Below are 12,585 nucleotides of genomic sequence, written 5' to 3'. Positions count from 1 at the left end.
CGCTTCCCCTCCTTTGAACGTAAAGAAATGGTGGGGGTTTGGGGGCGGGGGGGGGTGTGGAGGAGCTGCTGATGGGCTCCGGGGTCTCCCGTGGGCCAGAGGAGCCAGCTGAGGCACTTTCTCGAGGGGGGGACAGGGGTTGGGGCAGGTGACGTCCCTCCGGCCCCGCTCCCATCAAGATCTGAAAGAAATAAAAAAAGAAAAAAAAAAAGAAAGAAAAAAAGTCAGGATTTGGGCAATGCGCTCAGGAAGACATTTAAAACCATTCTGTCAAAAGCAGAGCAGGGATTTCTTTTGAAATTCAGCTTCGTTCTTCCCTGGAATAACAAGGAAATTCAATATAAACACCCCAAAAGGAGCGAAACACCGACCCCCCCCCAGCTCCACCGCTGGCCACATCCAGCTCTTTGTCGGATGCTCGGGCAGAAAACCCGGGCGTAAGCGGAGAAGAAAAGGAATTAAACCGCTCGCGTCCCACCCCATCTCTGTGGGTTTTGGGGGGTTTGGGTTTTTTTGGGTTGTTTTGTTGGGTTTTTTTTGCCAAGGGAAGGACAGAAGGACAGAGGGACATCTCCTTACTGGGAAATCTTGCAGTTTGTCGTGGCGACGTAGCGCCCGGTGTAATGGATGTTGCACCTCACCACGTTGTTGGTGAAGTCTGACTCCAGGACGATGTATTTGGGATTCACCTGAACCTAAAAATAGGAGAAAGGGAAAAACACCCCCACCCCACCCCCCCAAAAAAAAAAAAATTAGGAAGAGGGGCGACGAGCAGCGCCTAAACCCTTGGTAAAGGGCTGGCACCGAACAAAGGTGTCTGGTCCTGAACCCTGTGGTTGAGAAGATCCCAAGCCGACCCCAAATCGGTACCGTTTGCCCCTAAAAATCGCCTCCCCCCCACCCCATCCACCTTTAAGACGTAATTCCCCGGCTGCACGTCCGTTATATCGATCCACTGGCAATCGATGTCGGCGTTGTAGGTGTCGTAGCAGCCCGGGCTCAAGCCCTGCGGGGAGAAAAAAGGGGGTTCGGGGTGTGCTGGGTGTGGGGAACCCCAAGGAACCCTTCGAGCATCCATCCCCCCCCCACCCCAAAGCCACCTGGGTGTGAGCCGTGCAGGCGTAACGCTTCAGGTTGCCGAAATCACAGGTGGTGTCCTCCAGGCAGAAGCTGGCTTTGTGGCCCTCGGCCACCTTCCTCCCCGTGGTGGCATCCAACAGGTCGTAGTGGCTGAACTCATCCATGCTGTGGTAGTGCCTGGGGACAACCAAGGCGACACCCCCAAAAATCACGCCGTCCCCTCCCCAGAGGTGATTTTACCGGCTTCCCCATCAACCCTAGGACCACACCAGCTTCCCGGCTCCCTCCCTGGGGACACGAATTGCGGGAGCTCGGTGGCTTTAGGGACGTTAGACGTGAAGCAAGGCGATAGCCCCCCCCCTCCACCCCCCTCCCCGGAGATCTCAGAGCCCCCAAAAGAGGGAAAAGCAATTAAAAAAAAAAAAAAAGCTTTTTTCAAACGCCGTTGAGGAAGGAGGGTCGCTGGAGGGGACGCTCACTGGTGGCAGCTGTGCCATTCCCAGCTGTGCCGGGGGCGGCTGGGCAGAAAGTCGGCGGTGCCTTGGTTCTTCACCCGCTGGGGAAAGCGCAGGAGCACCCGCACGTCGTAGTCGGTGGCCTCGGCGGTGTAAGCGGTGCTGGGGACAGCGGGGAGGGTCAAGGCCAATGTGTTCCCCCACCACACACACCCCCAAACCCTGCCCTTGGGGGACAAGAGCCCCCCCCCCGCCTCGCTGTCCCCTCAGGTGTGGGGGTGCAGGTTCAGCCCTGGCACCCCCCGGGGAGGAAAAGGGGAGAGGAGAGGAGAGGAGAGGAGAGGAGAGGAGAGGAGAGGAGAGGAGAGGAGAGGAGAGGAGAGGAGAGGAGAGGAGAGGAGAGGAGAGGAGAGGAGAGGAGAGGAGAGGAGAGGAGAGGAGAGGAGAGGAGAGGAGAGGAGAGGAGAGGAGAGGAGAGGAGAGGAGAGGAGAGGAGAGGAGAGGAGAGGAGAGGAGAGGAGGTCCCTGTGGCCCTGCAGCACCTTTCTTCCCTTTCCCCTTCATCCTTCCTCTCCTTCCTGTTCCCTTTCCCCTTCCCTCTTCCCTAGCCTTCCCTTCCCATTCCCCTTGCCTTCTCTCCTCCATCCTCCTCCTCCTCCCCCATCCCTCTTCCCTTCCCCCTTCCCTTCCCCTCTCCTCCATCCTCCTCTTCCTCCCCTCACCACCACATCCTTCATCTCCCCCTCACCCCAAGACCCCCATCATCCCCCCTGTGTCCCCATCTCCCCCACACCCCAGGACCCCCATCACCCCCTCTCCGTGTGCCCATCACCCTCCATGCCCCAGGACCCCCCTCTCCCCCCGCCGTGTCCCCCCACACCCCAGTGCTGCTCCTACCTGGCCAGGCACTTCTCCTCGGCCGCGCAGCGCAGCGAGTAGAGGTGAGCTCGCTGCACGTAGGTGGATGCTTGCACGTAGTTGGGGTCCGGCACCAAGTCGGGGAGACCTGCCGGGAGGACGGGGACACCCCTGAGGGCTTGGGGACAGGCCCCGGCTTGGGGACACAGCGGTCCCAGGCTCGAGGCGGCCATCCCCGACCTCGTGGGGAAGTTTTGCTTCGGTCACCGCCACGTTTTTTTAATTTGAAGCTGCAGACGGAAAATCTTCCCTTTCCCTCCCCTTCCCGCCCCCCCCGCCACCCTCCCTGCTCCTGCTGGCAAATCCCAATCCTCCATTTTCCTACAGCGGGATTGCTCAACCCGTCCTCCTGGAAGCGATTACATCCAGCCCCGGCCGGCCACCGTGCCCGGCCGCCCTGCGAGGGGTTATTGGGGTCCCCCCCGAACCCCTCCAGCTCCCACCAGGAGCAGCCAGGGATGGGGGGGTGCGACACGATTCCCCCCCCCAAAAAAAAGGGGGAGTCCCTATTTCCTGCCCTGTTTTTCACCCCAAATTAGGGGTGAAAGTGGGGGCTCTGCTAACCCCAAGCCCCCCACGCTGCTATCCCCCCCTCTCCTTTAATTCCCGGCGCTGCCCCGTGCTTGGGGCCAAGCCGAAGCGAGCTGCGGAGGGTGGGGGCTGCCTCGCTTTCCAAAAGCGTTACAGAGCCCAGCTGGAGCCGGCGTTCCCCCCCCCACCCCCAGCAACGCCCTTTCACGTCTCCCCTTCCCAAAGGCTCGTCCGGGACCACCAACCTGGAAAGCATCCTTCCATCTGCCCCTCAAGAGGGACCAGGATGGGGGGGGGGGGTGATGCTCCCCAGGCGCTCTGTGCCTCAGTTTCCCTTCTCACAGCCCGCTGCCAAGCCAAGCCCTGCTCCACAACAACCTCTGCTTAGCATCTTGCCTTCTGCGAGCTCACCATCTGTCCCCATCTTCATCCCCTCCTCGCCCTCCTCCCCGTCCTGGTCCCTGTCCTCATTCCCATCCCCATCCTCATCTGCAACCCCATCCTCGTCCCCCTCCCCATCCTCATCCCTGTCTCCATCCTCATCCCTGTCCTCATCCCCATCCTCATCCTCATCTCCATCCTCATCTTCATCCCCATCCTCATCTCCATTCTCATCCCCATCCTCATTCCTGTCCCCATCCTCATCCCCATCTCCATCCTCATCCCTGTCCTTGTCCTCATCCCCATTCTTGTCCCCATCCCCATCCTCATCTTCATCCCCATCCTCACCCTCATCCCTCATTCCTCATCCCCTTCCAAGGGACCAGGGGGCTCCAGCCACGCCACTTTCCAGTACGTTTCCTTTTCCCCTCCTGGCTTTTTTTTCCCAATTTTCCCTTTTTTTTTTCCCCTTTTTTTTTTCCTTTTTTTTTTTCTTTTTTTTTTCCTTTTTTTTCCCTTTTTTTTTCCCCCCCCTTTTTTTTTTTTCTCCACGGGCAAAAAGAACAATGCCTTCTTGTTTCCTGGCCTGCCTTCCCTCGAGGGATCACGTCACTCCATTGGAGCTCGTTTCCTGCCCCGCTCGCTTGGTCATCGCTGCTGATGTAATACCCAGGGGGGGACCGCTCACGCCGGGGGAGGGGGGGGGGGGAGAAAAAAAAATCAGGAGAGCTTGGAAAGACTTTTTCCCCCCCTTTCCTTAAAAAAAATTAATAATAAAAAAAAGCGACGGAAAAAGACCCCTGGGCCCCGTCCCGCTTGCGAGAGGAACATTTGTCATCATTTATAAAAGAGCTTTTCCTTCCCGCTGTTGTTTATAATAAATTCTTGGACGCTTCGGAGAGAAACCCGACTCCTTTACCAACGGGGAGTTTTATTTTTCCCCCCGCGACGGAACTCGCCCTGGATGGCCCCGTTGTTATTGTAGGGTCTCACGCCTGATTTTCGGCTCAGGCTCGGCAAACGCCGGCACCGCTGGGGTTAATGGGACGGCAGGATCCGACCTCGCCACCCTCCGAATGTCCCCTTATCACAGCGGGGACCAGAACTGTCCCCATCCGGGGCGGGCCAAATCCTGATTTTTTTATTTTTTTTTAAAATAATTTTTTTGCTGAGCCAGCACTTTTCCACCTCCTGCAAGTCAGGGGCCTGGCAGCCCCCCCCTCCCGCTATCGCCTCTGAAAAGGGACAACCACAGCAAGAAAATGTTTGTTTTTCCCTCCTTCGCCCCTCGGCCTGCCCCGGGGGAGCTGCCAGAGAAGATTTCCTTCTTATTCACCGTAAAAATTCGAATAATAATAAAAAAAAAAAAAAAAAGGCAGGCCCACTCCCTGCCGCGCTGTTTGTGCAGGTGTGCCGGGCTTAGCCGAAAAAATCCTCGGCTCCGGCAGTTTTCCGAGGGGGCGGCTGCTTCGTCTTCCCATGCCCGGCTGGGTCCCAGCTCCGGAGATGCGGGGACCACTGAAGGGGGTGGCTGTGAGCAGTGGGGACACCCCCAAGTGACTGAGGTGCACCCCTCCGTCCTTCCATCCCATCCCAGCTCCGCGGCATCCCTTCTCCAGCATCTCCTGATGCGCCTCTTCCATCCTTCCATCCCATCCCAACCCCGTTGAACCTTCTCAGGATCCCCGGTTGGTTGTTAAACGCCTGAAGATAGCAACAAAATCAACCCAAACCCATCCCCGAGCCCACAAAAAGGAGACTTTCCCAGCAAGATTGTCACCTCCTGGCCCAGGTGCCCCATCCATGGGCGACGGCATCCTCAGGTGTCACCACAGCCATCGTGACTCAAGCTCAGTGAGTACCAAAATCCTCATCACCCCATAAGATTTCCAAAACGCGCTCCCATTTAAAAACCAACCCCGGGCGACCCGTTCGCTTGAGGGCAAGGTGAAAAACCCTGCTAGGAAGCAGAGGGGAGGGATCTGGGGAGGGGGTCAGGTGAGGAAGCCCCTGGAGATGTCAAGAGTGGGGAGCACCAGTAAGAACCAGCACCTCGGCTGAAGCCCATGAGGAGGGGTGGGCTATCTGCCTCCACGGCTTAGATGCCACGTGGGCTCGGCTTTCACCAGTCCAGACCTTTGCATGAGATGCTTCAGCCTTGGGTGACGCTTGGGCCCTCTGCAGCAGTTGCGAGCAGGAAACATGAAGACTTTTGGTGTCTCCTCCCCGTCTCCTTGCCAAACCTTGGTCTGCTGCCTTTACGTCCCTCTCTTGACCAAGCCACATGAGATGCTCCTCTCCCACCTCCACCACAACCTGGCCACCTACAGACTTAGGGCTGGAAACCATTTCAACTCTCGCTTTCCAAGGTGTCTTCATCCTCTCTTTTGGACGGAGGGAGGTGGACGACCCACGATGCTCACGCAAGCCCCAGTAAACCCCCTCGTAAAAGCCGGTGGGATCTAATTGCTTAATTAACCCCCCCAGGTGCCCCAGCGAGGGGCCGGGAATGCCGCACATTCCTGGCAGAGCCGGGTGGGATTAGGAGGCTCTTAAAGAGCTTAGGCGCATAATTAACATCTGAGTCGGCTTTATAAAGTGTTTTGACCAATTAAGAAACCTGCTTGAAGGGTGGCCCTGCAGGTAACGGGCTTGGGGGGGGTGTGCGGGGATTTGGTGACCCCGGGGAGGTGACAGCTTTCCTCAAACAAAGCTTGGCTGGAGAGAGCAGCAGGTGACCTGAAGGAGAGGCCAGGTAGTGGGGTGGCCCCAGAAAGCCACCTCCCTGGGCCAGTTGGATGGTCTTTATTCCTTTCTTTACATTTATGAAGGGAAAACATGAAGGAGGAGGCTGGGGGCTCCTGCACCAAGAGGTGGGTGTCCCATTGACAGGACTGTTGGCCAACAAGGGTTGTCCACCCACCCACGGGCACACCGATCCCCCCTGGCAGAGCCACAGCACCATCACCTCCTGGCCCAGCTTCCAGTCATCCTTGAAGGACACGGCCTTTGCCAACAGGGAGAAGATAAGCTTGGCAGGCATCTTCCCATTTCCCTCTGTCACCTCGGGTCTTCTGTCGGGCAGCCGTCCCGAGAGACACGGGACCACCAGCATCCCTCACCCCCCGCATCCCTCATCCCCGCATCCCTCGCCCGGCAGGAGCGACTGTTCCCGGCGAGGCGGGCAGAGATCCGGAGGAAGATCTCTGCACAAACCCTGTCCCCCAAGCTCTTTCCCACACATCTTCGGCGGGGCCGGCTGGACCTCCGGCTGACCCAGCCAGGCTGCTCTCACTGTGTTTACTCGCTCGCACGCAACGGGGCAGGGTTGGGATGAACAATTCCCTCAGCACGAACCTTCTGGGATGGGTTTTTCTCAGAAACCAGGGATGGGGCTGGATGGGTTATGGGGTCAGACGGGTCAGAGGCTCCAGCTGAGATGGTTTTCCCAAGGGACAGGCAGGGAACAGATCCCCCAGGCTGCTGCTCCTCACGCCCTCCAGCCTTGCTTCCAAATTTCACCACAGAGCGAAAACACTCTCGGCAAGCCTCAGCCAAAAGCCACAGGATTTCGTCAGGGTCAGTAGGACATGAAGTGACGGCGTCCCTGACGCGACCTCGGTCCCCTGGACACGGCACCGTCCTACCCCAGGAGCACGGCGTGCCCCCAGCCCACGACACACAGCCATCCCACGGATGCAGGATGACCTGGGACGTGGCATACGGCCACCCCAGGAACACGGCGTGCCCCCAGCCCACGGCACACAGCCACCCCACGCGGGGGACGTGGCGCAAACCCACCCCACAAACGCGAGATGACCTGGGACATGGCACGTAACCCTCCCTCGAGCACAGCGTCCCCCCCATCCCACAGCAGAGACCCACCCCACGAGCACGGGATGACCCGAGACATGGCACAGACCCCACCAGGACCCCACCAGGACTTGCTCCTTCGCGTCCCTTCCCTTTCCTCCCTGTTCTCCACCACCTCAAACATCATTCCCAAAATACGCAGGGTTTCCAACAGCCCCAGCCCCCTCGGTGGCCCCTCGGCCACATTTGTCCCCATAGCACCAGGGCAGCACCCTTGGAGATCGACCGGCACCAGACATGGGTGCAGAGGGCTCTGCCCTCAGGGATGCCTTCTGCCCAGCACCCAGGGCACCGTCCCACCGCGGGGAGCTGCCACCCCCCCCAGGGTGCCCCTCAGACTCACCCCGTCCACCGTGGCTGGGCCTGTAGACGCTGCCCACGCTGACCCGGGCTTGGCTATCGGGGACGGCTTGCGGTATTTCGGGGTTCCTGGCAGGCAGGTAGGACTCGGGGCGAGGAACCCCGTAAGGCTCCACTGCCCGAAAAGGTGGCTGCGGTTCGTAGGGTGGGTACTGGCTCCCGTACCCCGTCCCGGCGGGAGCTTGCAGGTTATCGGTCGACGCGATGCCGTGGCCGGCGGGTTGCTGGTTGGCGTACGAGTCCGGGCCAACCTGTTCCGGCGAGCCCCCCGCATCGTGGTACAAGCTATGGGAGTACCGGCGGTCCAACCCGTCAACCAGTTGGGGGGCGGCGGGCACGTAGGGGCGTTCGGCCGCCGGGTAGTAACCCTGGGCTCTGTAGGGGCTCTGCTCCTCCCCGTAGTCCTCGTAACGCGCCCGGGGTTGGAAGGGGTACACCACGCTGGCACCCGCCGCCGCCGAAGCCACGGCCGCCCCGCCGGTGCCGGTGCTGCGGTAATAGGTGTACGCCTCGTCGTACGCCCGGGGCGCCTCATAGGGCTCGTATTGGGGGGCGAAGGGGAATTGGGGGTATGCCGGTTGCCCGACGGAGGCGTAGGCGAAGGATGAGGAGGAGGAGGAGGAAGAAGCTTGGCGCGAGCGGCCGGCAGGCCGTACCCTTTGCGAAGCCGTACTATCGCCCACCGGTCCCTCGCGCCAATTTTCGGGCACCTGCCCGAAACCGAAGGGATGCCGCGTTTGCCCCCGCACCGTTTCGGAACCCGGTCGGGCCGGTACCACCGGTGCCTGCCGCCTTACGTTGCCCGTACCTCCGCTCACCTCTCCCGCTAACAACAACCGATTCCCACCGGGTCTCTCTTGCCTCGCCGGTACATACTCGGCGCCGGTATTAAGCAAACTGTAAACGCGGCCGTTGTTCTCCCACTGGATCAGCTGCCTCCAAGGCTGCCCGCCGCCTGCCTGCTCCTGCCCGCCCGCCAGCAGGCAGAGCCCGCATCCCAGCGCTGCCCACAACCCCCAAGCTCCCCGCCGCGCCATCCCGTTCTCCTCCACCACCCAACTTCCACCTCCCCTCCCCGCCGCCCACCCCCACCACCCCCCCACCCACCCCCCCCCACCCCCCCAGCCCCTGCGGAGCGGCTCCCGGGGCGGGCGGAGCGGCCGCGCTCCCCCGGCGGTGGCGGCGGTGGCGGCGGTAGCGGCGGGGAGGGAAGCGGAGAAAAAAAGCAAGAAGTCTGTGTGTGTGTGTGGGGGGGGGGTGGTGGTGGTGGTTGGTGGTGGTGGTGGTGATGGAAAAAGCAAAGCAGAGCTGCCGGGTCCTAGGAACCGCCTCCGGCACGGATCCTGCCCTCCAGGAGGTGGGAGGAAGGACTGCAGGGTGGTGGCTGAAAAGGGAGATGCATCCACTCGGGATTTAAAAGAAACAACAACAAAAAAAAAAAGAAAACACCACCAAACAGAAAAAAAAAAAACAACCACCCCAAACCCACAAAAAAAAAAAAAACCCTGGAATTTGAGGGTGGTTTGGTTTGGTTTTGTTTTTACACTTTTTAAAAAAAAAAAAAAATCCTGGCCCGACGCGTAACATTTGGGTTGAATTCTGCGCGGTTTTGGGGTGATGTAACGGCCTCAAAATAGGGGGGTCAGGTTTGCGGAGGGCTACCCTGCTCCGCGCCGCTGTTGGGAAGGACCCCATTTCCCCCCCAAATTCCCACCGGTGACTGTCCCACGTGGAGGCCCGAGACCAGGGTGAGGGCCTGAGCAAGCACCTTCATTCCCTCACAAAAGCTTTTGATAGGTCTCGAAGGGGAAACTGTACCCCAAAAATGGAGCTTACCCCCCAGAATTTGTCTCTCTGTGACAATTTGGGGGCTTTTCCCTTGATATTGTATCCCAAACGAGGACGGATCCTGCGCAAAATGCTTTTAACAAGCTCCAGGGAGGAATAAAACCCGAGACCGGTTGGTAACTCAGGGCTGGAAATATTAAACAAAAGGGGGGAAAATGCAGAGCGAATTTGGGGGGGGGGTCCTCAACTGATCTGGCCCATGCAAACCCCAAATCCATCGCCTCGCCGGGGCCACCTCCCTGGCTCGCTCCTTCGCATCACCAAACGAAGGGCCAGCGCAACCGGAGCACCGGGGTGTCACTGCCTCCTCCTCCTGCCCAGGGAACCCCTGAACACCCCCGCCCCCCCCTTTTTACAGCCCCACAGCCCCAGCCTGGCATCCACAGGGAGATATTTCGGGGCAGAAACGGGGCTGGGAAAAAGCATCCCTGCATCCTTCCTTCCTTCTTCCACCTTGGAGAAACTGAGGCAGCACCCCGAAAGCCGGAGCGGACACCCCAAACCCTGCCACCCCCCTGTCCCTGGAGCTGCCCTTGTGCCATCCGGCACTTTCCTGTTGCTTTAAGTCCCGGCCGTAGGGACGTGTGTTTTCCACGTGTAGATTTTTCCTTTTCCCCTTTCCCCCCCCCCCCCCCCCCCCGCTCCCCTCCTGCCGCTTTCGTTCCCAGCCCCGAAAACCGGGGATGGAGCCAGGATGAGGCCAGGGGCCAAGGCCAGCCTAACCACGGGGGATCCCAGCACCGAACTTTACCCTAGGGCCTAAATCCCCCCCCCACGCACACCGTGGAGCCCCCCCCAATTCCTTACATCCCCTAATATTTCTTTGCTTTTCCTTGCTCCCCCTGCTCCCGCCCGCGCTCCTCCCTTCTCCCCGCAGGGACTGGAAATACCAGAGTTGATGTAATAGGCAGCGCTGCGCTGGCCAGGAAGGAAAGCCTGGCCTAACCTCCTCCTCCCACATCCCCACGGATGCCTGTCCTGAGTGGGAACCGGCACACGGGGGGGCTGGCCGTGGGTCGCTCCGCTCTGCATCGGCCCAGCCCAGGATTTTTTTTTTTTTTTTTTTTTTTTTTGGGGGGGGGGGATAGGATTTGGTGTGATGTAGGGGTGGGGGGGACACACGCACACACACGCGGCAGGGACAGGGTTCCCCCCACCCTGGAGTGGGGCAGGAGGGGGATGGAGGGGGGTCCCTATAGGTTTGGTTCAAGAGTGGGGGGGGTCCGCACCCCATCCCGCTCCCCAGCCCATGAGATGCCACCAGGACGCGGGGGCCAAGGGGACGGGCTACCACCCCTTAACGGGGGGGGGGGGTAAGGACACGCAGGGTCCCACCCCGCATCCCCACGGTCCCCACGCGGGTTCAGCATCCCCGGAGAGGATACAGAAAGGGGGTGGGGGCAGAGCTCATCTGTCCCACAGCGTGATCCTGGGCCACCAAGATGGGACACGAGGGGCCGTGTCCCGCTGCATTGGGGGGGTGGGTGGGGGGGTCCCCACTCCCACTAGATGGTGCCAGCAGCCCACGCTTGCGGTGCCACCGCACCTGGGGTGACAGCGGCGGGGACAGCCACCCCAGCGGTGGCTTCTCCCACCCCAGCCCCACAGAAACCCCTCCCCGAGGTGGGGTGGGAGAAGAAAGCAGAGGGGCTGCACCCCCAGAAGCATTTTTCTTCCCCTCCCCCTCCTTTCTTTTCATAAAGATCCCACGGGGGTGGATGTGGGTGCCCAGCACCAGAGCTGGGGGCATCGTGGGGCAGCTCCCCCCCCCCCAAAAAAAAAAAAAAAATTATTAAAGGCAAAACCACGGTGATGGGGAAACTGAGGCAGCAGCCCCCAGCACAGCTTCGGTGCCTGCATCCCTCCCCGCTGGGCTCAACCCTCAAATTTCAAGTTAACCCGTCCATTCTGCTTTCCTTTTGCAGAAATAATTACCAATACGGTGACTTTGTTTCATTCCCCAGTGACTAAACTGCTTAGCAACTTAATTACCTAAAGACAAGTTTTCTATTACTATTATTTTTAGGCAATTTGGGATAACCAGCCATGTAAGTAATTGGGTGTCACCTTATTGAATTACGGGGGACGCGCGGTCACCGTGGGGCACGGTGGCACGAAGGCTCTTCTGCCTCCGTCCACATCAAACTCACTCAAAAGCTCAGTCCCAGGATTTTCTTACCTCCTTTTTTAATCCTTTTTAACGTGGATTTACCAGGACTGACTTGATTTTTTTCGAGACAGCCGGGTGAGGGAAAGAATGGGGGGTGAAAAAAGGGGAATTTAACCGAACTCGAATATCCGCTTTCTTGCCCAGGCTTTTCCCGTAAGCCAGTCTCTTGCTCTTAATTTTCCCCCCAAAATCAGGCAAATTTAGAGATGCTACAGTCTCACCGGACAAGGAAATCTGCTCGCGTCGCCGCCGCAGAGGGATCGCCGCCTCCTTTCCCCATGATCCGACGGCTCTGCTCTCCCCAGACAAAATAAAAGGGGGGGGAATATTTAAAAAAAAAAGAAAAAATCAAGATTAAAAGGAAATAATCAAAATGTCTGTGCTCCACGTCCTTCTGATCGCTGGGAAAGCTGCCCGGGGAGGCAGCCCACCTTGCATGCTATGAGTGTGCCGGGTCTCAGCCGTCCTTCGGGATGGACCGCAGGAGAGCTGGGATGTCTCCCGCTCCATCCCTTCGCCCCTGCGCCTGGGTGGGTGGCTTGGCATTTACCTCCCTCCTGCCCCGGGCTGTCGGGGAAGGGAAACTGAGGCACGGGGAGGGATTTTCCCCCGGCGGGGTACGCTCACACTGCGACCCGAGCAAATCCCACGCGGCGTTTTGGTATCCAACGGAGGAACTGGCGGTCAAGGAAACCTGGTGAGCATCCTCTTCCACATAACTCATCCCAAGTCTCCAGCCGGAGCCGGCAAGCGCTTTCAGCAGGGGAATGCGTTCGAAACTTCATTTATCCGCCGACCTCAATCGGAGACGCTTCATTACTTTTACCTCGGTATCTCCGTCGAAATACTCACCGGCTGGGTGTGAACCACATATCCTCTAGCAGTTAGTGGCAGAGGGGGGTTTTTTTGGATCATCTTGTCCCTTAAAAGCCTTTTTCCTCCGTGAATTTCTCCGGTGATGGCATCCCG

At 59.2% G+C, this 12,585-nt stretch overlaps 1 protein-coding gene across 2 annotated transcripts; it reads right to left on the bottom strand.

The window, feature by feature from the left end:
* Window positions 1-8,651, bottom strand: LOXL1 (lysyl oxidase like 1). Of its 2 annotated transcripts, none has more exons than XM_054837368.1 (7): window positions 7,582-8,651; window positions 2,433-2,541; window positions 1,560-1,697; window positions 1,101-1,257; window positions 911-1,006; window positions 580-695; window positions 1-181 (listed from the first exon to the last, which is right to left on the bottom strand). In XM_054837368.1, the coding sequence occupies exons 1-7, from the start codon at window positions 8,633-8,635 to the stop codon at window positions 175-177; spliced, it is 1,677 nt and encodes a 558-aa protein (XP_054693343.1). In that variant the 5' UTR covers window positions 8,636-8,651; the 3' UTR covers window positions 1-174. The 2 variants fall into 2 exon arrangements, with proteins under 2 accessions (XP_054693343.1, XP_054693342.1); XM_054837367.1 differs by lacking the exon at window positions 1-181 and adding an exon at window positions 192-317.
* Between the last annotated feature and the right edge of the window lie 3,934 nt (window positions 8,652-12,585).

Source organism: Grus americana, chromosome 10, assembly GCF_028858705.1.
Source record: "Grus americana isolate bGruAme1 chromosome 10, bGruAme1.mat, whole genome shotgun sequence".
NCBI lineage: Eukaryota > Metazoa > Chordata > Aves > Gruiformes > Gruidae > Grus > Grus americana.
This window is presented reverse-complemented; position numbering and strand designations above follow the sequence as displayed.